This window comes from Phasianus colchicus, chromosome Z (genome assembly GCF_987193195.1).
Source record: "Phasianus colchicus chromosome Z, bPhaCol1.hap1.1, whole genome shotgun sequence".
Taxonomy (NCBI): domain Eukaryota; kingdom Metazoa; phylum Chordata; class Aves; order Galliformes; family Phasianidae; genus Phasianus; species Phasianus colchicus.
The window spans coordinates 90,008,424-90,036,192 of NC_143476.1; the positions used below are offsets into that span (position 1 = coordinate 90,008,424).

The 27,769-nt window shown below is 39.2% G+C and overlaps 1 protein-coding gene across 3 annotated transcripts in view; it reads left to right on the forward strand.

Moving 5' to 3' along the window:
- Positions 1-27,769, forward strand: part of ARK2N (arkadia (RNF111) N-terminal like PKA signaling regulator 2N) — a 44,720-nt gene that overhangs the window by 4,387 nt on the left and 12,564 nt on the right. Inside the window, exons 2-3 of one of the 3 annotated variants that reach the window (XM_090130610.1) lie at positions 11,977-12,793; positions 19,045-19,619. In XM_090130610.1, the coding sequence (XP_089986736.1) occupies positions 12,070-12,793; positions 19,045-19,499 (1,179 nt within the window). In that variant the 5' untranslated portion in view covers positions 11,977-12,069 and the 3' untranslated portion in view covers positions 19,500-19,619. Of the gene's footprint in view, positions 141-11,976; positions 12,794-19,044; positions 19,620-27,769 lie in introns of those variants that run through there. The other 2 variants (XM_090130609.1, XM_031597074.2) reach the window with 2 other exon arrangements.

A 27,769-nucleotide genomic window follows, 5' to 3' on the forward strand; every position in this document is an offset into this window, starting at 1 on the left:
TTTCTGCAGCTCAGGCACATGTTGATTACTCATTCAGGACTGAAATGAGATGCAGCTCAGCACTGAGGTGTTGCTGTTACACCATTGCAGATGCATTAATGAAAGCACAGAGAGGTCAAGTAACGTGCCATGGTCGTGTGGTGAGTCAGCTTTAGATTCGCTGTGGTCCAATATAGAACCCATTTTTAAGAGGATATTTAGTTTTTTATCAGTTTTACCTCTTAATCTGTCTCTTGAATATTCAGGATAAAATTTCATTAGAAAAATACTGAACAGGCTTCAGCCTTGTGATAGTCATCTCCAGTAACACAGCTAAAAGCTGTTAGTACTCCATCTGAGGGCTCTTAAATTATAAGAACAGGTGGTTGCTTCAATTAACTGCAAGTATTTAAGACTCAAGCCTGTATTTTTGCTTCCATATACTTGGATTTTACCTTTGACTTTGCAGTGCAACTTCTGCAGCGTCCTGCAGACTGCTTTTCAGCTTTTGTAAATGGCAGAGACTGACTATGGTTGGACAGTGTTCTTGCTGCATTTCTTCTGTAACGTCTTGTCTCCTTGTGCTTGGTCATTAGTCTTTCAAGACTTTTGGAGAAAGCAGATTTCACTTTCATTCATCCCAAATGAGCAGAGTCCAAGTGATTCACAGTAGCAGAGCTCAGAATAACTAAATGCCAGACTTTGTCATATCAGTTGTCTGTGAAATTATGTGGCTTCCACCATATCAGTAATTTGTTTTTCATTGAGAACCTTACATTTTCATGGTATACTGGTTGGCACTGCATGTTCCAAATAATATTGTTTAACTCAGTGAAGTGAAAAGAAGGAAGTTAATATGATAGCCAGATAAGCTTAGGATGGTATGTACTGTGTTCTTGTGCTGTGTCTTTTTAATCAACTGGTAGTCTCCTGACCCCTCCATTTATTTTCCCAGTTCGTGTTCTCTGGGTATGGCAGCTCTTGCTATGAAAAGGAATCTAAATCTGCTGGCACAAGCAGAGTTTTGGGGAAGAAGTGGTGATGACAAGGTCAGGAAGTTGTCTATTAATTCCATGTACTCTGACTGGAAGACAATGTAAGATAAGATGTTGTTTTTGTTTTTTAGGAAACGTTCCGTTAAGGAGGTAAGCTGGAAGAAATTCTGATAGCCCGAGGCCTCATTTTGTTCAACAAGATGTCTTTTGAAAATGTAGTTATCTGTGTGGGAAAGAACGGGCCTGTGCCCATAAGCTGAATGGCTGATAAATACAGTTTGTGCTGTCAGTAGCTGTGGTTTTCAGAGCTTGTAATGTCTTTTGATTAACATTGTGTGAGGACTGTGAGGAGCTAAAACAGACAAGCATTTCTCTAAGCATTACTTTTGAAAAGACAGTGAAATGAAGTTTTACTTTGCATGATTTTACCTACTGGCATTAATAAGTGATCTCAAAGGTAATTTACAGCATTTGGATCCCAGGCCATGGTTTATGTACAGGTTATTTCAGCCTACTGTCACAAGAGAAAATCCAGAACTTGTTGAACACTGCAAAATTAAGTCAAAGAACTCTAGAGAGTATCATGCCAGGGTTTTTAATTTTGGGGGTATTGTGCAGCTATGGACCTCACACAATTTAAAAGTTAGTTTGTTAACATACAGTTGATTTCTCCTTTTTGTGTTACAAGATGATGCTTTTTCTACTTTCTAACATCTGTAGTGAATTTCACTGTCTCGTGGAATTCATAAAGCTCCAGTAGTAAGATTTTGTTGGGCATAATACACCAGACTTAATGGTCTTTTTTCCTTCTGCCTCTCCTTTGGCTAGAAAATTTGTACATATATATTATTTACATATCTTCTACTGATAATTATTCTATTCTTAAGAAAGCTCTCCCAGCTGTTCTTAAGAGAACAATAATGCAACAAACTATTTTAGGATGCATAGTGCTTTTAATTAAGGCTACGTTGGGATATTTTTCTGTTAGTACCTGCACAGTACCAACAATAACTACCATCTAGGTTTTTAGGGTTTTTTTTTTTGACTCTTTTTATAATAGATAACTTGGCATTCTCTTATATTTAACTCTTGAAGTCAAATATATGGAAAGCCTTCTGTATGTTTACCAGTCTTTCTGTTGCTCTTTCAAAGTGGGGGTCAAATTTCTTGAGGTATGCTGACTAGGAGTAAATGTAAGAAGTATCTGATCGTGACAGCAGTGTTAAAGACATCGTTTGTAATGCACTTGGAACTGGCTTTTGACACAGTTGGTTGTGTTTTAGAAATACCCAGACTAACTTTTGATCATTTTTTAAAATGAACCTGAGTGTACTTTGCATCAACTTCTTCATCTGCTGTTTGTCAAAAGCTTGAGGGTTCTGAATTAACCCTCTCCTGCATTGTCTTTTTTTCCTTACCGTGCTTTTTTCTCCTGTGGTACAGGTTGTGCCAAAGTCTGCCACTAATTCTGCCTGCATCCACAGATGTCTGTGGTTGCTATTTCCTGTGAGGATTCCTTTTTTGTTGTTTCATTGGAACAGTTTCTCAGGAAACCTCGAATAGGGTGCAGTGCATTGGGTTTTGTAAAGATGCGCACTAAAAGGTTGGCTGTCATTCTGCATGTGGTCTTGAGTTGGGTCCAGCAGCACAGGTAGGTTTTTTCCAGTAAGAAGGCAGCAGGTTGTTTGCACTGGAGCTGTATCTGCTGCTTACTGGTTACTAAGGTTATAACCAGTATCATGAGCACTTCGTTCAGCAGAGCACACTAGACATACACATCTGCTAGACTGCATTACACATCTGCTAGACAACAAAATCAAATGTTATGTCATCTTATTGGTCAAAAAAAAAAAAAAAAAATCAAAGCTTTGGTGCCAGGAACAGCTCAGCAGCAGCTGATGGTTACTGATGCTGAAATTTCATAATTTGAAGGCAACATGCATTACCTTTAGGGTATTTAAGGCTTTTTCTTCACTGGTATTTCTGTTACAATTTCATGTTCAGCATTTAATCTTGTACAACTAGCTTAATAGTTAAATAACAAACAAGCATTAGTAGCTTGTGAGTGTGAAAATGACCTGAGGATTGGTTTTGGCTTGTAGATCCTTTCCAGACTTTGTGTAGAACTTAGGCCTATCACCTAATTTCTCTTCTTCAGTTGGCCAGACCATTAAATAGTTATATTGCTGCCAGATATGACAGGAAGATACTGTGTTTTTGCCTAAAGCAAAACTGCTACTGAATGATGTTTTTTTGAAGCTTTAAAATACCCCGAAGCTGATTTATTTTTTCTTCTATGCCAGCATGTAAAACAGGCTGATTGTGAAGTACTTGCAGACGAGCTGTAAACTTGCTTAATATCTCTTTGCTAACTCAGCTTTGTTATAAACAAATGGCTGTTTTAAACTCTTGCAATGTCTAGTTTGATGACTTTCTCTGGATGACTTTATTATGAGATGCAACAGACAAAGGGATCACCAACATCAGCTAGAGAAGTAGTGCAAGACTGTGCAGAGGTGCATATCTAGCATAAGGTAGGTAGGGAGTCCTGTTCCAGGAAAGGAAAAGTTGCAAATAATTGCCAAGTGGCACTTCTCTATTAAGAATATCTGTGTTCCTGATGTCAGGAACTGACGGATTATGATTTGCTAGGCCTGGTGACTGGTTCTAGTGCTCCCCTCATTCTGGACTTGTCACTGCTGCTGTTCTGTTCAACTGCTCACTTAGCTCTCCTGCCCTGTGCTTCTCTTAGTCTTCTGTAAGGTGCAGAGCTTCCTTCTAGGGAGCAGGGTTACAGAAGGACCAGCAGTGGGCAGTTCTGCCTCATTACAGTGGCAGCAGACAGCCAGAGGGATTGAAGGATTCATGGAACTGTGACCTATACCACTCATTGCTGCTTCGAATTTTCCATATAGCAGTAGGGTACAGAGTGTTCGTTTGTGTCTGTCTGGGATAGATCTGCTTTAACTTTCCTGGAGACAGCAGTGAGATGACTAGTAGTGCATCAAAGCTGCGTTGTTGTTGTCCTGATCTGTTTGAACCTATTAGCAGATAACAAAGTGTGTGATCACTTTCTGGGTATTACAGAAAAAAATTTCAGAATAGAAAGCAAATCTCCACTCTGGCAATCAGGATTAATTTAAGCGTTACCATTGTTCCCAAGCAACTTAATATGCGATATTTCTGGGAGCATTACTTTATTGACCACAGTAGAACAATAGGCCAACATTTCCGGTTGATCTGTTTAACAGGCTATTTTAGTCTGTTTGTATAACATGGCATGAATCAATGGAGGAAGCACAGCATGCATTTATCTTGAGTAACAGAAGTAGGTAGGTAAAATGGGGTTTCGTTAAACTACAGTTCCTAGGAGGAGATGGTGCATCTGTATGACTATACTTAGTAGGCTGGTCCTGTGCAAGAAATGTAGCATAGCTAGCCCAGCATTGATTTCTTCAACTAGTTTTGTTGAAAGAAGCATGATAATCCACAAATTAATCTCCTAAATTTTTAGGAACAGGGTAGGAAAATTTATGCCTCTGGCAACTAATGGAATGTGGAGTGCTGAGGACTTTAAATCACTGTGCACTCAAGAAAAACAGTTACACTTTGAAACAGAAATGATATTTTAGAAGATTAAATGCAACCTCTGTGCCCTTGTCTATGTGCTAATTAATTTATTTTCACAAGCACTGTGATTTTGTGGAATTCCAGTGCAGCTGGTGTATGTTTCTGGAAGCCTGTGTGTCAGCTGGTAAACTAACTCTGTACTGGTGGTTACATTTTGTTTGGAAGAGGCAGAACATGTGCTTTAAAATTACAATGTGTAGACCTGTATTTAAATGTAAAAACTTGTTTCTTGTTAATGATGAAAAAAATGTTGCTTTTCAGGGTTGCTAAGGATGCTTTAGAAACCTTTGCTTTAATACATATACTTGTAGTTTCTCTTCTGTTTTGTATAATTTGTATATCCAGCCTGCTGAGCACTCAGTAGGAGCAGCCTATTTTTAACCTTGGTTTGTTTATGCAAAACCAGTTGAAACAGAGCATTAGTTTAATCCTTTCTTCTTTTGTTTCACACCTCAATTCTCTTAGCATGTCGATTGCAAAGGGTCTTATTCTTTAGGATCGCTACCAGGCCTGATTTGTGAATCATCTGATAAAGAGCCAACTCCACTCCCAGAAATGTGCCTTAGGTAGAATTGTATGCTGGTGAGTCAGCTTCAGGGCAGCATTTTCAAAGGAACACTATATAAATTACACAGTATCCATGTGGGGGTGGCTTAGTGTTATGAGAAATCTGCTGTAGAGCATCGTGCACACATCCACACAGAGCTGAGTCAATCGGCTTCAGTCAGATCGAGTGCTGCTTGCACTTCTGTTAAGTGCAAAGGTATGTGTGACACTTAAAAGAAAATCAAAAACATCTTGTAAGAATGTACAGTATCCCACGGGAGGAGAAGGAATACAAAAGACAGCACTTGGAAAGACCAGAAAGCACTGGTACTTCCTCCTTTGTCATGATGCAAAATAGTTTTTTTTTTTTTTTATAGCAGTCTAAGTATTTGATTAGTTTTAATGTTAAGGAAGCAAATTGCAGTAGAAAAGAAGGCATGGGTATACCCAGAAAAGTTTAGGCAAATACTGAGAAGCAGCCAGTCAGTCATACTCCACATCTTCAGAATCATGTGGTTCTCTGCCGGAGAATCTGATGTTTGCCAGAGTTTTCCCTTCTTGTCTTATGAGGTGCACCTGAATGTTATGGCCAACTCCTCAGTATCCAGGCCATGTGCTGTGTCTGTCCTCTCTCTCTCCCTTTCCCTTAGATGCAGAATCAATCGAGTGCTTGGTTCAGTTCTTGCTGCTCTTGCCAGAGTGTTTATCTTATTAAAAAAGAAAGAAAAAAAAAAAAAAGAAAGAAATTAAAAGAAAAATCCACTATTTTATGAAATGGTATAGGACTAAGTAGCATACATTTGTCCGTGACTCTCTTAATTCTTATTCCATCCATGCTCAATTGCTTTTGGTAAACATGAGATAATTCGCTGGTGATGGAAATAATTGTTTATGTGAATCTGAGTCACTGTATTCTTCAGTTCCATATAAATAGAAAAATATTTAGATTTAAGTGAAGGCATTGGTATCTATGACATTGGAACTGCTAGATACATTTCCTCTGGATGGACCTCTGTAGCTCTGTATTCTAAACAAGTAATTCCTGTGCAGCACTGCAGCTTAATTTCTTGTTTATGTAGTCGCAATTCATACTTTATATTATCTTAGATGAAAATGTAGGTAGTTTCTCATTTTTCAAATTTTAACTTGTAATGAATGACTTGTGGTGTGAGGAGGTGGTTTCCAATTTTCTTTTTCTGTCAGTGCTAAAATGGTATTAAAAGACAAAGTTTTGCTGGATATATTTTAATATAAAAATTCTTAGACATAGGAGTGGTCACAAGGAAGAAAAAGTGGTCTTCAGGGTGTGACTGGGCATGGTGCTAGTTAAACTAGGTTCTTTTTCCATAAAAGGTTGGACCAGGTGATCTTTTGAAGTTCCTTCCAGTCTGGGCTGCTCTGTGAAATGTGTCAGTAGTAAACTAAACTGGCTTTTAAGAGAAAGCTGCTGTAAGGAACTCAGTTCTCCTGAAATAAGAATCTGTCCTACCCACAGCTGGTGAGGGTGAGAGGTGATTTGCACTTCATGTGTGTTGGGCATTCTTGATTATGAATCAGTTCAATAGCACCTAAAAAGGCGATGTGCAATTAAAGTGAAGCTATTGTGATGTTTATTATGTCAGGCCTTATCGTGTTCTTGGGGGAAACTAATTTCCTAATGGCATGACAATTCTAAAAACATTTATTTTGCTGAGAACAAAACAAGCAAAAATCCCATGAAGGATGTGTACATGTCCAGTTACTGACTGATAAAGAGCATGCATGCTGTCCTTGATACAACTCTGTGTGTCAGTGTTTATTAATAGCATAAATTTTACAACAGTTGTTCTCAGAATTATGTTATTCAGGATCTACTAATACCTGTAAGTTTACATTTCCTTTTCTGCTTTTTAATCCACTTTTTATCTTCAAAAATCTCTTCTCAGATCAAACAGTGCTGTGAAAAACTCTTCAGTACCCCCTTCTATGCCTAGTTTGAGCTCAAGGTGTGATGGGAGCAAGCAGCAGGTAGCTTTCCATCAGATTTGTTTTTATCTGAAGGGATAATTTGTTCCTTGCTCTCCATTCCCTGGTCTTACTGCCAGCTCTGGCAGAACATTTTTTTGTTTTCTGGTTTTGTTTTCTTCTAGCTTAGTGAAAAGAATTTACCCAAGAAACAGCAAACCAGTTTTGGTGCAAAGGAGGGAACGGGACTATTCAGTTGTGAGTAGGGGGTAAAAAATAGTTCTGGACTGATGGCACTGATCTGTTATATTGGGTGGGCTGTCTGCTGAGCTGACCTTTGGAATCCTTCTGGCTTTCTTCACAGAAGCACATATTTCTAAGAGTAGGGATTATGTGCCTTTACAAATGACTGTGTGGTTTAAAAGTATCTCCCATGTAAAACTGTGGGTAGATATTTAAGGTTTCTGCATACTGGTACTTTGTATGGTTAAAAAGTAAAATCTAGCACAGAAGTTCTTGTAGAATTGCTTTTTTTGTTTGTTTTTTGTTTTTTTTGTGTGTGTATCTGCATCAAAAAAAGGAGAATGACATTTCTGAGCAGTGTGTAATTAAGTATCCATATGTGTCTGTAAGCATCACAGCTTTATTTTTTTCGATGATATATTCTCCTTTCAGAAAAAAACTGGTCTTTCTCTAATTCTGCCTTGAAATCGCCTTTTTCTTCATGCTATTACTAGATAAAAGAGGGGCAAGAAAGAGCAGGACTTCTTTAGTATTCCTCTTTATGATCTATGTATTTCTCAATCAGTACTAAGTCAGTTTTTTTTCTTTGATTTGTTGCTTTCCTTGGCATAGATGTGTTATTACCCCCACTGTCTGCATTCTTTCCTACAGCAAAAGTCTGTTTGAGTCACAACAGACCCTCTTCCCTTGATGTAAATATGGAGTACTTTTTTTATATACATACTAATGCTACAATTACTGCAGATTCACATAAACTGGTAGGACCTACTGAGTCCATGGCATCTGGAGAGCCACAGAGGAAGCTGATGGTTGTCACTGATATCTCTACCACCTATGAAACCTCCTGGTGTCTAGGAGAGATTCCTAATGGCTGGAGAAAAGCAGACTCCCAAGAGCTAGGAGAAAGATCTGGTCAGCATCACCTCAGTGTGAGTAAAATCACAGTGCAGGTTCTCCTGGAGGCCATTCACAAGCGTGTGAATTCAACCACAGAGGTGGTTGAAAAACAGCTGTATTGATTTGTGAATCAGGCACCTCTTGTGTGACCAACTGGTGCCTTTTGGGCTGAGATCAGTGACTATGTGGGCAGTGGGCATGCATTACCCTTGACTTCAGCAAGACCTTTGCTGTTATTCTGTATACTGTTGTGGTCACATCAGTGAGACACGGACTGTTCCTAACAAGCTGGACAATGGGATGAGGTGCACTCACTGAGTTTGTGGATGATGGCACACTGCAGGGAGGGTTTGCTATATTGGAGGGCAGGCTGCTTACTCAGAGGGACTGCAATGGGCTAGAAAAGTGTGCTGACAGAAACACTAAGAGCTGCAGCATAGTGAAGTGTGAGGGGGGGCTGGGATAGCTTAGTTTGTTCAGGGGAAGCTGGGAGGGATGGGTGGTTTCTGTCTATGCTTAAAATCTGACAGGACAAGGCTGCAGCCAACTTGATATGATCAGCCCTGAGTAGGACCAGGAGGTTGGAGCAGACCCCTCTGCACCTTTGGACCAGCTCCTTTGTACAGAAAACTTCTGTGATTCCCTGACTGCCAGAACTTGGATTGTTAGAGCTTGTTTTTGTTTTTTTTTTGTGTTCTTCATAGAATTGTTTGAGTTGGAAAGGACATTTGAAGGCCACCTCTAGTCCAGCTCCCCTGCAATGAACAGGGATTTCTACAGCTAGATGAGATGCTTTCACAACATGAGTTGGAAGAGATCTGGCATGGTTTGAGTAGTCAAAATAAGATCCTACTTAGTAATAATAAAAAAAGCTTCTTTTCGTAGTTATGTTCTTATCAAGGTCAGAACACGCAGATGAGACTTGTTTGGTTTTTTTTCCTGGCTGGTAGGTTAGAGAGATGGAAAGTCAAGTACTGATATTCTTGTTTTTCCTTTGGGAGCTCCGGGGTATATGATGTTCCCAAATAAAACGCCTGTGAAAAATGAATCTCCAGTTCATTTTGGCTGCCCTTTAGCTTTGTGTTGAGCTCCATCCTCTGTGCTAATCTCCACTCTTTGTGCTAAAACGATAGATGGTGCAAAAGCAGTTCTACGGTTCCTAGCTTGGACTTCAAAATGCATTTCTTTTGGTTATCTCTTTATGTATGTGAGCAACCATATTTTTCCTTGCATAAGCAGAAATCGAATTTCAGAGTTCTTGGGAAATGTGTTTTTCTTTTCAAAGCATATTACCACAGGAAAAGCCAGGAGTTACGCTGGCATATATTTACTATCCACCCCACTGTCTATAATTCTTGGCAAGCCATTTAGTCATCAAGTATGTTTCACTTTAAAATGGGAAAATTATTTGATAAGATGGATTTGCAGATGAAATGTGTAGAAATACTGCTTTTATTACAGTATTGGGATGCCTTTGTCTCGAAACATGCAAATTCATCATGTGGGTTTGTTGATACAGTGCTGTGGCCAAGAAAATAAATGGGCTCCTATGTGATATTTATTACCTACCTTAAATTACCATCTCTGTAAATTCTTTTTTTAAGTTGCTTTCAAGATAATTTTGCTCAGTGCAAGTATTGGAGACATTTTCCTTTATATACACTTTCCTGTGTTTTTGTTGTTGTTGCTGTTTTGTTTTTTTTAAGTAGACTTACAGTTGTCACCCCTGTCTTTCTTGTGTTGTCTGTTATTAACTAAGATTTCTTTCCATAACGTGTGTTCCCTATAAATATTTTCATAACTCTCTTGCATCGTTTCATTCATTAGCCTGAAAGAAGCACAAGCTCTATTTTAATATTGTTATAAAAATGAAGTTTCAAAGTGAGATGGGGCAAATGGCACAGTGTAGAGAGCTTTTGACAGAATCTTTCTAAGACTTGCTCTAGATAAGCAGCATGCAGTTACAGGCTATCCATACAGATGGATTGGGAAACTGAAGGAGGATAGAAGGGATAGAAGAATCTCTCAAACCCATCCATACCGTCACAGAATGGCCTGGGTTGGAAGGGACCTCAAGGATCACCAGGCTCCAACCCTGCCACTGTGTGCAGGGCCACCAACCTCCACATTTAATACTAGACCAGGTGCCCAGGGCCCCATCCAACCTGGCCTTGAACAGGGACGGGGCATCCACAGTCTCTCTGGGCAGCTGTTCCAGCACCTCACCACTCTCTCTGTAAAGAATTTCCCCCTGACATCCAATCTTCCCTCCCTCAGCTTCAAACCATTTCCCCTTGTCCTGCCTTTATCTACCCTTGTAAAGAGAAGAGTTAATTCCTCATCTGTTTGTAGGCTCCCTTTAGGTAACCATCTCAGACTGCTGAAGTACTAATCATCCTTTTCCACCTAAATATATTTTTCAAAACAGTAGGTTAAAGCTTAATATTGCTTTTCCTTATGTGTCTGTGCTATTTTTTTTTTTTGAAGTGCCATACGTTTGTTTTTCACTGCTCTAAACCCATGACCAGTTTGTTCCATACAGTTCATCTGCAAGTGAATGTGGAAATTGAAAGATCCTCCTTCATTTTATTCTGTACTGAATTACAAATGAGGATTTGGGTCGAAGTCAGAGTATGAAAAATTAAGATAAAATGATAAATATTGTATTGCTTAAAAAAAAAAAAAAAGATTCCCTGAAGGTGCTCTAGATGCTTTTTGGTTGATAATGTGCAAGTTATCAGTCAGATCATAGCTTGATTTTCATACTTATGCTGAAGAAATGCAATTTGTTAAAAAATAATTTAAAGTAAATGTAGGATTGTGGTGTGGGTGGATACTTTTTCTTGCTTGCAGCCCGTGCTATTTGATGCTGTTTTCCTGGCAGATTTAGGAGACAGTCTAGGCCAGCTTGTAGGTTCTCATACAGCCAGGGCTTTTATGGCAGCTTTTTGAGGAGCACCCAAGTGGTTTTCTAAATGCTCCTAATAAGCTTTACACATGGCTTACCAGCATTTCTCTGTGCTGAGAAGAAATCTTTTATTATATAGCCAAGGCTTCTATAGACACTGCCTGAAGTGTTGTAAATCCCATGTCCCTGAGAATATGGTATCGCTTTGTAGTCTTGCTCCATAATATTCAGCAGCAACTTTGGTTTCAAGCCAAAACGTCTGGATTTTGTTTATGCCACGTTGGTACTGTAAATTTGTCGATTATCATAAAAACTAAAAATTTTAAAGTTTGAAGTCCTGATCAACTGAAAATAGATTTCTCATCGATATGGAAACAGACCTGCATTCTGATCTGTTTAGGCAGATGGCTGCCAAGTCTGGGAATTTTCACTCTGGCTTTGTTCATAAGTGCTAAAATTCTTCATTAAAATGTTTAAAGTTCTTGGTGAAGGAGTAAAGAAGTTAGCATATGTTGCTTAGAACACATTGGTTTAAATTTTATAAAGAAAATGTTTAGAAATGCTTTTGTCATTTTCTGATCTGCTTTGGTATGCCAGTGAGATGAGCCCCATTTAATGTGATTCCAACCCTATCTTTCATAAATGTGAAAAAAGGAGGAATAGATTGGTGTAACAGGATGAGTTCACGAGGAAAAAGTAAATAGAGAAAACCAGTGTGGTATTGAGTCATGCTGCCTGTAACTGAAAGCAACCAATTGATTAGGTAATACTGTGAAGACTTGGACTGAGTGAGTTGCTTGGGTCAATTATTCTTACTGTTCTGTTCTTGTGCAGGCTGCTGTGTTGCTGAAAGCCATAACTAGCTGACCCCGTCTTCCAGGCTGTGTGCTCCATGTTTTGAGACCGAGAGGACCTTGGTGTTCTGAAATGAAGATGGAGGCAGTGGGAAAAGCAGAAGAACTTTTGGATTCAGAAGTTCCACCAAAGGCTTCTGAGAAGCAGGAGACAGCTCCTGATGAAGATGGACCTATAGAACTGGAGGCGCATACTCAGAAAGACAGCGTGCCCACTGCATCAGACTCTGCAGTGCTCTCTTCAATGCCTTGCTTACTGATGGAACTAAGACGAGATTCCTCAGAGTCTCAGCTAGCATCTACTGAGAGTGATAAGCCAGCAGATGGTCGAGTTTATGAGAGTGACTCTTCCAATCATTGCATGCTTTCTCCTTCTTCCAGTGGGCATTTGGCTGATTCAGATACATTGTCTTCCACAGAAGAGAATGAGCCCTGTCAAGCTGAAGCTGCTGTGGAAGAAGACCCTTCTGGGGTCTCTGGGTCTGCAGCTGGGAGGAAATCCAGGCGATCAAGGTCTGAAAGTGAAACTTCAACAATGGCTGCCAAGAAAAACCGACAGTCTGTCGATAAGCAGAATGGTCGAGTTACCAAGGTAAAAGGTCACCGAAGCCAAAAGCACAAAGAAAGAATCCGACTGTTAAGGCAGAAACGGGAAGCAGCTGCTCGCAAGAAGTACAACCTGCTGCAGGACAGCAGTACCAGTGATAGTGACCTGACGTGTGACTCGAGCACGAGTTCTTCCGATGATGATGAAGAGGTTTCAGGGAGCAGCAAGACAATCACTGCAGAGATACCAGGTAGAGGATGTTTTTTAAACTGAACTGTAACGCATCTGGCATCGTTTCTCAGCTGTCATGCTAAGTTAGATGAGTGACACTTGAGAAAACCCAGGAGAACTGCAGCTCTGTGTAAATTTGAAGACTGCAGTATATTAACAAGATGTGGGCAAATTTCAAAATCTGTTCTGAGGTTTTAGTGCACTTTTGCACACCAACAAATTTTAGAAGTGGTAAATTGGAGGAAGGACTGTCATTGAATTCTGGAATTTTCAGATCTTTTCCTCTCTAAGCCTATATGAATTCCTATCAGCGTTGTTAAATCCCATTAGATGGTGATAATCTAATAAATTCATTCTTAAGATAAGTGGCCAGCTTTGCTTTAATATACTAAGACCACAGCTTGGCAGCTGTGTTGGGAACAATATAGCATACCTCTTGCCTGTGTTACAATAAGGCCCTTACTTACTGTTGCACTTATGCTGTGCTTTCAGCTCTGTTTCAGTGCATGACAAATGTACTTAGCCTTATTCCAAATTCTTGCAGATTGCAGCTGGTCACCTATTTTAGGACATAAATATGAATTTGTTTACACAGATGCCCAAACTGTTTCCATTTATAAATTTGCAGCATTTCAGACAAAGCTGTTATCGTTTTCCTATGTGATAAGAATCTATAACATCTATGCTTTTAATTTGCTGACACATCCATGCTAAAAGATTGGGGGCAGCAAATTATAGGGAGATTTTTATGGTTTTATTAGTTGAAAGAAAGATAAATTCTTGAAGTTTCTTGTCTGCAGAGTCTTTGTTTTTTTAGCCCAAGTGCCACGGACAGGATTTTGTGTACTGCTCTTACAGAATACTATAACACAGAACCATCATCATATGACAATCAAAAATAAAGTTACGTAAGAATAAAGTTTTTGACTTGCCAATTTTTACTGAGTTACATGACTTTTTGCCTTTTGTGCTAGAAGATTTTTTTTGAGATAAGTTTAAGTTTACATAGGGTGAGAAAACTTAAAGGAAAACTGCAATAGCTGGTCTTCACTGTCTGAACTAATGTTTACTAGATGTCTTATTTAAAATATCTGCATCAGATTTTGCACATGATGGTCTCTGTTCTAACTGGCTTGATGACAGTGAACAATTTTGCTGCCATGAGAACTGGCCTTTCTCCCACATATTGCTAGGAAGCAGGTTGCACAAAGGAAGTTAATGTTTATTATTGGAAAGTCTGGGAAAGGCATATTCTTCTTGTAACGTGTAGTAAACTTTTAATAGATGCTTTAAAACTATTTTTCCAATTTAGTAGTTGGTCAGCCTTCTGGTTTTCATAGCTCTGTGCCTTTTTTAACTGTTTTTTTTTTTTTAAACTATGTTTACACTTTACAGGGCAATTAAGACTTAATATAAAGCCCATGGAAGAAAACTTTCATTCAGTTTTCAGATGGGTCAACCCGTCTTCTCCCCCCAAAAAAACCCTCACCAAATCCCCCAGGATATATACTTTTTTTTTTTTAATAAAGTCATAAAGCACCTTTTGACCCAGAAAGGTCCCCACTTGCTATTTGTCAGATCTGCCTAGATTTCTGACTTGCATTGCTGAGTTTGGAAACCACTCTTGAGTACTTTTCTGTGCCACTGGGCTCCAGCATTTCAGTGTAGTGAAATGATCCCACTGTAGTATATAGAGAACTTGTAAATTTAATGATTATTAAACCAAGACCTGATTTTTGCCTCCGTTGCAGTGTGTGGGTGTGCAAAAGCCGGCCTGGAGAACAGTGACCTTTATTGTTAGTTCATAGCTCCTATCATCCGTGTAATAATAAATTACATTATGACATTAAAACTCTGGAATTAGGTACAATGCGTGCCTGGCAGATTGTGGGTTTTTTTAGACAGAGACATCTTTGGCTTGTAGGAGAGTTAGTGCAAGAGAAAAACATGCTCTATAGAGATAAGGACAAAGGTAGCAAAAAATGCATCCTGTGTTCCTTTGGGTTAATAAAGCATGGTCTTCACAGATGCAGTGGAGCTGTGAGCCTGGCAGGGACTCCCTGTGCTCCATTGCAGTGTCAGGTCCGTGTGCTTCCTGCAGTCCCTCCTGTTGGATTTACAGAGAGCTTAGCTGAAGTCATTTTTCTGAACAGAAAGCATTTTTAATGCGCTTAGCGCTAGGCTCTAAACAGCCTCAAAAGTTAGGAATTAACAATTAGAAAATACCGCAGGGTAAGCTTTCCTGGAAATTCAGCCATGGGTATCCTCTGCACAAAGTCAAAAAGTAATAGACTTCATTTTTAACTTCACACTTGAACTTCATTGTCCAGAAACTGCAGTGCATCTGTCAGAACATAAGCAAGGAAAAAGCACTGTCATTTACTTTTGAAGAAGTCTGTACCTCTCAATGCAGAGGAATTTGTGTTTCCCGTAGTCTTACTGTATTTGGACGCCTCAGCAGTACTGTTTGTTCCAGCCTCAATGTGGCTTATTACTGGGACTGATTTTCAAACCTGTCTGTTGTCTGGAAAACAGCTTTGCCAACAGAGATGCTCTAAAACTCTTAGCGATAGTTCATTTAATATGGCCTTCATAACAGAGGCTATGTGTAGGCTGTGTGTACTCTAACTCTTAACCTTCTGCTGAAACTTATAACAGAAGATAGTATACTTGTGCAAGGTCTGAAATTTGAAGTGCCAAATTTGATGTCAATCACCACTTCCATCCTAATAGTGCAATCATTTTATTTTATTTTTTTAAACCATTCACATGACTGATTCTGAAATACATTAGGATAGGTGAGTAAGATAAGGAAAACATTCACACAGATGCACAATGGTGCCCTGAACAGATGTAGTATAATTAGCTTCATTTTGTTGTGTGTGCACCCAAGTTGTGAATTAAGCAGTTGTGCAATAGAGTCAGCAGTCCTCTGCTGAACTCCATTAAAATGCTCTGGCTTGTTTTTCTTCTCCACAAAGACTGAAGAGTTGAGATCTAATTGGTCATTTAATAGGAACCAAGCTCAGTGTGATGTGTTATTCTTAACTTGGCACCATATAATATGTATATTCAACCTGAAAATGCAGGTTTGATCAAAATTTCATGGATACTCCTGAGAATTTGTTGACTGACCTGAGCAGTTGTACGTTTGGGATTTTTATTTCATTCAATGCAATGTTTTTTAATTATTGTAGATGAGGAATAATCTATTATATCCTAATGACTGAGCCTCTCTGTTGGCATTTAAAATTTTACTGTTCATTAAGGAATACCAGATAGCATTCACTTCAGGCATAAGGATATGATCTTTGAGTCCTGAAACAGGTTCTGCTAGACTTACTGCTGCTGAAAGATTTTTCTTTAAACTATTTCAAATTTAATCATGCAAATTAACTCTGAATTAAATTAGGATGAGAACGAGTCTAGGAATTAATATCTATTTCTTTGTAAATGCTTTTCTTTGGAGGGAGGAAGGTTTGCTTAACAGATCATAATGTGAAAAAATGGTGATTTTGCCACCACTGTGCTTTCTGCAACTCAGATTGAAGTCTGCATTCAAAGGAGGAGACTCTTGTTACTTTCAAAAATCTGTTTTGAGTACTGATGCTGAAGAACGTATTGCAGCTCAATGGTTTAAAAAGGAAAAGCAAAAAAGAAAAAAAAAAAAAAGCACAATGTGTATGAGCCAGTTTACTTCCTCCTAAGATTAGCACACAGAGCTTTGAATGGAGCATCTGCCAAGGGGTGAGTTTTATTGGAGTTCCACGCAGTAGTATAAAAGGGAAAAATCAGAGATTTGCAATGAGATACTCATTTGGAAAGGCAAGATAGCATAATGACTACACGTGGTCCACTGCTGACTAGAATGGAGGTGCAGTGTATCTTCTTCACTGTTACATTGTCTGATCCCTTAAATTAAATTTGAAGTTGGTGTTTAGTTGGTGGTATTTAACAGATCCCATAAAGAGACAGCGCTGGGAATTTCTTAGGTACTGTTCTGCAGGTGATACTGTCTTGGTATAGCTTCTAAAACTGTAGGACCACAAGCTTACAGTTAGCAGTGGGACCAATTTGATAAATTCTAGCTCTTTTATATAATAATTAGAAATGCACTTTTAGACTCAATTTTTTTTAATACTAAAGATAACAAGTAAAGAAGTGAGTAGAGCCTGTTGTAAGTAGAGCAGCAAAGGGAGCACTTGAAGCAGTTTGCTTTGCTGCCACTGTCAATTGTGGATGTACTATGATGCCTTTAAAACTAAATACTATATTGCAGGGTAATATATCTTTCAATACCTAGGCCCTTTAGTTCACAAAACAGTTTTGTCAGCTTTGACTGTGCTAATTCATTCTTAACTTTAGAAGCCTAGCTTATTTTATATCATGTACCACTATCTATAATACTTTTTTTGTTTAAATTGCAGTTTAATCTTGCTTAATATTACTTACATGTTTCTACTCTTAAACTTATGAAAGGCAGAAAGATTCCTGTTTAGTTCTTTTGTCTTGGGATAAATCCCTGACTGAAGAACTAATAGAGTCACACTGGAGTATGTGGACAGTGTGATATATTTTTTTTTCTGTTTTGGGGAGCCAAAAGGCATTTAATATTCAAAAGGAACTACATTTTAGGAAAGAAGGCACTATTTTACTTTATTATTTTCAGTTCAGTGCCAACATAGTGATGGAAGATAATTACTATAAGGCAATTCATTTTTGAGCAGAGGACCGAAATGCTGAATTTCCAGCTTATCTGGCAGGTAAACAGATGAGACTTTGAAAATTGGATCTTAAATAGAAAGTCTCTGGTGCTCAAGTGGTAGCATTGCTATGGCTTGAAAACAAAAAGAGAATAATCTTGGGCTTTGCTTAGCTGTTGCTTACTGAAAGACTTCAGAATACCTCATTTAAATAGCTTTTAAAAGAATGTATTGATAGGTGATACTGTAATTTCATATGGACAGTGGAATCCCATTGAAGAGTTAGTGCATTATGCTTTTATTAGTAGACTTTGCAAGGTTGTGCAGTGAGTTCTCTCATTCTCAGCATGTTTTCTTCTAGTTTTACCTGAGACAACCTGTTAACGTATTAAATCATTGGTTTAGATAGCTGCTTTGTGTAGTTGGATGTGATGTTTGTCTCATCCTGGAATTACCATAGGTAATGTTCTTATGTTAGAATAGCATGCAGACATTGTTTTCTCAAATAGATCCAAAGTCCAGCTGTCCTGGGGTTTGTTGCTTCCTAGAGGTTTCCCAAGTGAACTAGAAGGGGCAATGGTGTCTGTAGGTTTTTTAGTTGACATGTAGAGTAGGATAGTAAGGATGGCTTTGTCTTCTTGCTGCTAAAATTCTTCCTGGTAGTCTCAAAGTCATAATGTTTTTGCTAGATGGAAGGAGAAACAGCTTCCTTCCAGCTTTGCCCAGTCTCTTCTTTTGCACTTGAAGTCACGTGAAAAATTGTGCATGGCCAGCTGGTAATTCTCAAGATGAAGGGCACACGTGGTTGGTGTGTGAGGCTTGTGGTTGGCATCCACATCGTCACTGACCTGTCCTGTGGGTTATTCCTGTAGCTGTGTTTTCCTCTCAGACCCGACAAAATTTGCTTCCACCTCATGTGTCAGCATAGTATTCATGTTTCTGTGTGCTTATGTGTGTGTTTTTGTTGTGTGTTCTCTTCATGGGTGTTGAGCCTTTTTTCCAGAATTAAACCAAGAGCGGTAAGGTCTGGGCTTGGCTACTTCAGGCACTGCAGTCACCATGTTGGTCTTCTATCTGTTACTGTCTGCAGTTTGGTGTGCATTTATCAGGCTGTTACAAAGGGGTTCGAGTACCTAAATAAAATAACATGTAACTCTTCAGGTTTATCAGCTAAAGCAACAGTCTATTGGATCAAAGCTTAGCAGAAGCAAACCTCTTGATGCTGTACGATGTTTCAGATGCCTTCAGTTGAAAGAAAAATTGAAAATCGCAAGGGAATTGGGCTAATTTGGTTCATAAAACCAACAAGATCTTTGTGACAGAATCGTCTGAGAATTCTAGAATAAGAGTAATTTTGAAGCCAAAATTTATTATAACCTCAGCGAGTGCAAAATGTTATTTATTTTGACGTGAACAATGTTAGTTAATTTGATGTTTGCTAATTCCTCCCCTGTGTTAATATCCAAGGGATGCAATTAGAAAAGTTTGTTTTCCTAACATGCCTTAATAAACAAAATGATGTTCTTACTTCATGATGTCTCATCAAATGGCCTCAATGTCTTTAAAGCTGGCTTCAGTCGTGCTGGGGGATCTGGAGGAGCGACCAGGGAAATTCCAGGATTGCTTGACAGGGGCACCGTGTGGGATAGGAACTGCATAGGCAATGTCCTGGAAGAGGCCATGAACTGCTTTGCCGAGATGCAGAGGCAGACAGAGGAGAAATTTCGCATGTGGATAGAAAAGCTAACCCGTCTTGACACGGATGAAGAAAGCAAGCAGCAACTGGAGCCCAGGGAACCTAAAATGCAACTAGTTGGCCAAAGAGTCCCCCCTACCACACAGTCAGGGGCTTTCATACAGATGCCTGATAGCCAAGTACTTCCTCAGCAGTCGTTTAATACTTACGCGGGCTATCAGAATGTCGATGCTACGCTAGAATTTCCAGCGACTTTTAATAACAATTTTCCACCTATCTTTCCAGAGAATGGGAATATTGCAGAGCCTGATTTGAATCAATCATAAACTTAAAAACAATATATATATCTATATCTCGTATCTTTGCAATCTTGATGTTACTTTGGATTATGCTAAAAACAAGGTTTGCTTTTCATATTTATTTGTTTTGTTTTTCCCTTCTGGGTTTGATTACCGTGGCAACTTTATTTTAATTTATAGAGTATATATATGTAGTTTAAATTAAAAACAAAAACAAAAAAAAACAACAAAACAAAACAAAACAAACAAACACAGCATACCTATGTGCATGTGCCAGCACAGACATAAACATCTGCAGAGGAAGGGGGTGGGAGGGGAAAAGCTGTGGGCTTTCATCACGTGACTTGGGAAGATATAAGTTAGAATCCTTGTTTAAATACTCCAGAAGCCATAGAGCTGCATTTGTTACGAGCGTTTAGACTGTTCATCCAAATGCTCTTCCTGCATGATAAAACATTTAAGTAAGGAAATAAGTTTTATATTTAAGGATGTACCTTAGAGAACCAGGCTAGTTACAGACCTGTAACATTTCCTTAACTCTGTGCTCACTCCCAAGTTCTGCAGCTTGAATACGGCACGCATTACTTTTTCTTCTTCCTTTTCAGGCAGAAGTAATAAATAAGCTTACCCTAAAGATTTAGCTATATATAACCAATGTGCACAACTGACATTTTGTCTCCTGTTTAGTAGATCATTTCTGTCTGGAGTTTTTATTAATGTCACTGCTGTGTTGCATATGGCATATTTATGGAAGCAGCTGTCTTTACAGCGTGTGCAAAAAATATGCACATGTATACATATGTATGTGGTCAGTTTGGGTGGAAATCATCTCCTCTAACTTTAGGTGTCTGGTTTGCTGTTCTGCAGATCTCAGGAAAGAGAGAAGCGCCTACAGAGGATATCCCCTGGCAGCATCTTCCTCTTCCATGAGTTATCTCAACTCCCAGACAGTTAAGATAATTTTGGGCTAAAGTTAGGCGAGATGAATCACGCCCAAAGTACGTTGTGTGCATGCATGACCCGTGCACACAAAGCACTGCTGCTTCCTTATGTATATACGAGCAATCTGCATCCTTTATGCTGCAATACAAATAGGGGTGTCAGTCCTGAGATAAGCAGCCACTGGTGGACGGGTTGGTTCTTTGCACAGGAATTTAAGCAAAGGTGTGACAGACAGATCAGTAAGCACTGTGCTGGTCTGAAGGTGTGGTTTGTTGCTCTGGATCAGAGCCAGAGCTTCTGAACCACGCTGAAATGCCACTTAGATGGTTATTTACCTGTGACTGGGAATGCCAGGACATTAGTTTTATTTAAATAATACAATAACTTGCTATCGTGTGGATTTTTTTATACTGATAGTTATCCTGAATAGGCAGGCTCGAAACTGTGATGTTTAAAGTAGAATTAATTTAAAATATATATTTAGAAACCTCTATTTAATTCTTACTGTTATCGCTACACACAGGGATTGTTGTTCACCTCTCCAGTAAGGCCTTTCTTCACGTGAAGTAACTTCTCCATAGCTACCAAAAAATGTACGTTTCTCATCAGTTAGAACTTAAGCGATTCTAATGCACATAAAATAGAAATTGTGATGGAGGAAGTGGAGAGTCTTTGCGTAGGCATAGTTTTAAGCAAAGAGAACGCTGTAGGTCTCTTTAGGCTCTGGTTCTTGTACATCAATCACTGCTGATTATTTTTTTATTTTTAATTATTTTAGTGCAGTTCCTTTCTGTTGGAATTTAGCACTGTATCTTCCTCTCTCTTCGTTTTCTTCCTTCTTGAAGTCAGCAGGTGTTTTTCCATCAATTTGCAGTTTTTGGATCAATCCTGTAAGGGAAACCCAATAAATGCTTTTTATTCTCAGCACTGTCACGGGTGCTTTAACATTATTATTTTTCCCCATTATTTTTTTTTTTAAATACCTGATGCCTTCGTTAAAAGAGAGCTTAGAGAGACGTTACTTTCAGAGGACCTGTCTGGAGGACTGTGCAGGAGGTGATTTTTAAGGACTGGAATAAATTCTTTGCAGATGACCTTCATAATTTTGATACAGAGATTTTGATACAACTTTAGGAGAAAACTCCCTCATCTGAAATGGTCTACATTTTTAACTGAGCTGTAGGTAAATGTCACAGAGGTTAAATTATGTTTATTTGCCATTTAATACACTTGTCTTGTTTAAAGATCCTTTCAGGGAAGATCATTTACTGATATGAAAAAAAGTCCTCCTGTTGTTCATAGATTTGCTATGTATATCTTTATGACAATGATAAGAGCAGCATATTTCAAAGCATGACAACTTTACAAGCCTTCCCATGCATGCAGAAGCAGCTTTTTGCAGTGACTGCTTTCTTTCCATGTGCAGGCATTGCTTTGACTCGGTGTCTCTGTAAGCATGCTGTTAACTTTTTTTAATAAATAAAATAGTATATATGGAGCAGTTAAGTGTTTCCAAACAAATTTTGTAAGGGGATCTGCTGAACTTATTTTTCGCTGAGATTTAAACTGACTTTTATGTATTGATCTCATATATGGAGATTAACTTTGGGGATGTAGCCAGTGAAATCTCTGCCAACCTTCAGTATCTTGTTTAGTGCTTTTTCTTTCTTTCTTTCTTTCTTTCAAAATGGAAACCACATACATCAGAGCCTTCAGCTGTCCTAACTACCTTCAGTGCATGAGTTAGGGAATACTGCTCTGTTGTTGTTGAGATCATTGTTGTCTGCTCAGGCATCCTATGGTCTGACCTAGCAGGAGCATCCGATGGCTTTGGAGCACCACGATGCAGTGCCCTGCAGGCAGCAGTGCCAGTGCCGTGATGATTCTGTGTTTCAGATTGGACATCTCTTTGAGCCAGCAGCTTTCAGGGCTCCTGATAGGTAACTTCAGATTTTCCTTTTTTTTTTTTTCTTTTTTTTGTTCTTCTGGAAAACTGGAAATATTCTTGGTGCAGTGCATGACTGCAGTTGGTTTGTCTTGGTTTCCATTCTAGGCTTATTTTCAAAGGGCTTTGACTAGAAACTTTCAGGGAGTTAGAACTTCTTTAGCTGAAATTTTAACATCATTTTTGATCTCATCCATTCAAGTATTTCATTGAAGTAGTCCACTTTTATTTAAGGTTATCAGGAGCAATCTCTCACTCCCGGTCGGAGATAGGTTTTGAATGTATGTTTATGTTCACATCTCAACATGTTGCTCCAAAACCACTGAATTTAGCAAACAGAAATGAGTAGGAGTTTTGCCCAGAGGTGGAGAATCAGATTTGGAATTTTTATACTTTTCCTTATACTTCAGAATGGAGAAAAGAAACATCTTTTTTTGTTTGTTCGTTTCCTAAATAAATATTTGCAATTTTATGGCTTGAAAAGAGCAAATGAGTCAGGCTAGTGCAGACAGGTAGAGCTCCAGTGGCCCATTCAAGCTCCTGGATTACCATTTTTAACATTGAATTAAGACGAGTTTGCAGGGTTTATTTAGGAAATAAATATATGTTTTTTAAAGCAGCACACAGCGTAAAACAAATTCCAAGTCAGTATTTCTATTGCAAAAAGTGGGGGAAAAAAAAAAACACCAACAAACCAACTTCTTAGATCTTCAGACAGACTGTTTTTTGGTGTTATGGCAAAATAATGCAGGCAGAGCTGGAACTGTATTTAAGTTCATGGTGTCTTGTAGTGTTGTTGCAGGATTGTTGTGTTACCTTATTGGAGCTGCTAAACTCAGGAGCAGAGGACCAATCTTGACTCCAATGAACTGGGGTTATGTCTGGCAGTTATTTTGCAAACCGAAGCATATTTATGTTATGACAGATGTTTCTCGTTGATGTATTTTGTTTCTTCCTGTATCACATACTGTAAACGTCACCAAAGGCATTGGAAATTAAATCCTACCCCATTAAAACCAGTAGAAAACTACTACCCATTTCAATGGGGCTAACATTTCACCTCATTAAAAGCTGAATTTGCTGAGCAGTTTTTTGGATGCAGACTGCTTTAAGGGAGCCCCTGCCCTGTGGGAGGTGTAAGTTGGGATCCCTGAGCAGATGCTCCTGTAATGCTGGAGGTCTGCATTGAGAGCAGTCGAACAACTTGTACTGTAGCAGCGAAATCCTCAGGCTGATTGATGAGGATGGACAGTATTTTGCAAAAACATGAAGCTAGAAACTGGTCTTTCTGAGAAATTTTATTAGTCTCATGGTGTTGGATCAGAGCAACGAAGGCACATGGAAAACAAGCTTATTAAATTAGAAGTGATTTTGAGAGCTGTGTTAAATCTCAGGCTAGCCAGGCAGCGGTGAGCCTGGATCAGGTGCTGCACTGAGCCCTGCCATGCATGGGAGGATGCAGTGTGCACTCCCCAGATTTCCAACTCTAAGGATTTTGATTCCAAATAGTGTTTTCTGGAGAGGTGCATCTGCTCACCTGCCATGTGCCATTGGAGGATTTACACGGGGGCATTCTTGTTCTCATAGAGATGCCAGAGCAAGGTGAGATGTCTTCCGCAGTGGAAGAGATCTGAGTGATAGGTCTGCTTTCACAATTAGGGGGTCATTAAGCAGCACCAGTGAAAACGAGCTCTGTCTCCATGTGAAGCACACACTGCTGATATTCTCAGCAAACACCGTCTCCACGTGCCTTTGCTGAACGCACAATGAGAATAACTTTGTGACCCTCTGTGCAATTTGGTGAAATGAATCCAAGCTATTTTCCACCTGCTCATCAAAAAGCCTGAAAGAACATGAATGTTGGTCAGTGAGACTTGCATTTGAGATCTCTTCTCGTGTGATGCATTATAAGCAATCCAGTCTGAGAACAGACACTCACTTGATTATGTTGTTTTAACTTCACTGTTTTATAGTTTACTGTGTGAAATGAAGGAAACTGTGAAAGAAACTGATTCATTGGTCATTTTTTTTTGTTGTTGCTCACCTTATGATTTTAGGGAGAATGTTGTTACACTACTGTTGTTTTTCTTTCCTTTTTTTTTTTTTAAATTGTAGTGACCATGTATTCTTCGCCTAACCCTGTACATTCTGAAATGTAACTCCTGTAACCTGGAATAAATAAATAAACCTAAATAGTAATGAAGCGTTTCATGTTGCTAAACAACAAAGGTCTCTTGCCCTCATCCTCCTCTGGGGACTGCAGCAGAGGTAGCTGGTTTATGCCATTGAACTGCAAATGCTTTGCCTGTAGCTCTGGATCATGTCTTAAGTAATACCAGGTTTGCAATATCTACCTGGAACAAAAGAAGCAGTTCCTTTAGCCCATAGCGTTAATGATGAAGCCCTTCTATTCAGGTGAAGCTTATGGATGTGTCTGCTACCAAACTATTTCACTTGCGTGGAATCCTCTAGATCTTAGCTTCTGGCATGCAAAATCTCATTGCTTTGCTTACTGCAGTGAGAATTGGAGCTTTTGATTTATGTATGGTTATTAAGGCCCGTTCTTTGTTTTGCATAATCTCCAAGCAAATGTAATTCTCTTAAATCCATGTGAGGTGTAAATGATGGCATTTGGGGGATCTTTTATTCTTTTAAAATGTCTCAGTATTCTCTTTTTTTTTTAATATAAGAGCCAGTTCAGCTTAATTAAGAAGCAGCCCTTGCTCTTTGGGCTTGCATACATATCTGGGTCCCTCCATGTTGCCTTTTTAGCTTTTGCATGTTACAAGAAAGCATTCCCAAGCACTATTTTTAAACTCAATGATTTTCCAGTTAAAATTAGCTCAGTGATTGGAGGGGAACGTTGTTTTCAGCAGTGCTGAGCTCTCCTCCTTATTAGCCCTGAGCACATGTCTGCGTGCCTCAGTTCCCCCATTGGCAAAACGAGGCGAACAGCCACCTCAGAACCCTCTGAGCTCAGCAATGGAAAGCTCTGTTAAGAATAAAGGGCTGTAATTGTTACTGTGATTATTATGGTACCTCTTCTGCACGCTGTTCATACCTACACAAGGCTTCACTCGGTGACTCCAGAGGGCAATTTTAGCCACCACAATTAGCCTATTAATTTTGGAGTGATTTCCACTGGGATTGTCCTCTGGAGACTTCAGTCTTTTTCCTTAGCTTGTGTGGAAGATGTAAGGAATTGAAATACGTAAAGCAGTTATAAATCTCCTCCCGAGGGCTGGCAGTCATCTTGCTGAGCTTCAGTGGTGCAGAGGTTGGATGCCATGCTGAAGCCTCAGCTCCAGTGCTGGGGTGGGAGGCAGATGATGGAGAGGTTCAAACCATCAGCCTTCATCATCCGTTCCTGTATGAGAACCCCCAGAGTTCCTACATCCAGCAGTGAGCTGAGGGCTCCGTGCCCAAATCTAAGACAGCTGAAGAGCCAGAACAGCTTGCAGGGCTGAATTCCCCATTTCAGGTTCTGATGCCCTTTTTGTCCTATGATAAGCTGCTATGATAAACTGCATTGATAAACAGCTATCGCAGCACAAAGGTAACAGCGCCTTGTACGGCATCACTGCTTTTAGTTTTGATGAGCTCTGTAAATTAAGGGAGAATTGGACACTTGGAAGCGTTGTCCCTGCGATGACCTCTAAAAAAAAACAATAAATCCTTACGGTCTTTCCCTCCTCCTGTTCACAGTAAATGTCAACAGCTGTATTTTGCTGCTGGTACTTATTAACTTTCAGCCCTTGTCTTTTTCAAGCATTTCATGCTTTAATAGTGAATTATAGCCTATCACCAGTGAAACACACATTTTCCATCTACCTTGGGTTCTCAGGAGATGCAATTTTTGCTAAAGGTTCTATTTAAATTACTGAGGAGCAATCCTCCTAATTCTGCTGCATTAAACTGTGATTCCATCATGGTTTTGTTTTCCTGCCTTTGTTTTTTCTATCTTTTACAACTGGTTATGATGAAGAGCAGCTCCACAAAAGACAAACCGATAAAATACCCGGCTGTGCTTCCAGTGGATCTTTTTACCTTTCCAACCTGAAAGCCTTTTTTCAGTTCTCATTTCCCAGCTGAAGCCAGTCACCCAGATTCCTTGGCACCACGCCGTCGCTTTGCATCACATCATCAGATGATGGTGTAGTTGGCCAGCAAAGTCTTTCCTAACTTAACCCCTCCTGTCCTGTCCCTGTGGCATGCAAAAGGAAGCAGGCTTTTGGGATTTGAGGTATTTTAGAGGGTTTTTGGATATGCCTTCACTGCAATTTGCATCTCGTTGTCTCTGTGACACAGCGAAGCATTTACTGCTTATTTCCTCCTATGAGTGTTGGATTTCCTAGGGCTTGCTGCAGTTACTGTGGCCATTCGCTGATGGTAGATATGGGTAACCCTGGCACCAGGGTCCTTTAACTCCAAATCTGCTTTTGAAAGGCAAGGCTGAGAGAAGCACAAACGTTCCTCAGCTTAGTTGCCTTGTGAATAGGCAGCTTGCTTGTTTGCAGAACTTTAAATTGGTGGCTCGTAACGCTGACAAATATAATTACAGTATGTAAATTATATTGAAAATATTTTTGTCTGTTTGATGTATACTAAATTTAAGCTAAGTCATAAGGTGTGCTCTTTGGAAGTGTGGAAGATACAAGAGTGGAGCTACAGATAACAAGTTTATGCTTGTATTTCCTACTGATGAAGACTTTCGCACAAGTTATTTCTATGGGTAGGTGATGAGAATATCACTCTGCATGTATATACATTTATTATACATTTTTGCATGATTATACATGTAGGAGTGGTACAATTTTGACTTGAGACTATTGGTGCCTTTTGTCCAAATATAATTGTACTTGTGCAGACTTGTCTATCTAAATCAAATCTCGCTTCTGCTTTTGGAGGTATTAGTAAGAAGTGAGAGAAACAAAGACTCAAAGGAGCAGGACACAGGTCTTGAAATTTAGAAATAACCTACTTCCAGAATGGTCAAATAGTCAATATTGTACTTGACCCTCGTATCTTCTGCACTCAACTGTTTATTTTTATGGGCCATATTATACATGTTCACCCTGAACTCTGATGATAAGACTGAAAGGAAACATTCCACTCGTGATTTGGTCCAGTTGTCTTCTGCATGTAATTCAGCCATCCTTTTGCACAAATAATTTGCAGAGCAGCCAGCTCAATCCTGAGCTGGGAAAGCCATTATTTTGTAATTGCTTTTTCCAAAGCAAAAGATTGCCTTTCAGTTAATTATCAGGATTTCTTTTCCAGTCGTAATCATCAGTGTTTCATGTTGTGAACAGATTGGTCTTTGATACATTGGCATTTAACTACTCATTTATTTTTATTTTTTTTTTTCGGGTCTGTTTTAAGTTTGTAATATAATGTCATTTTACAGAGT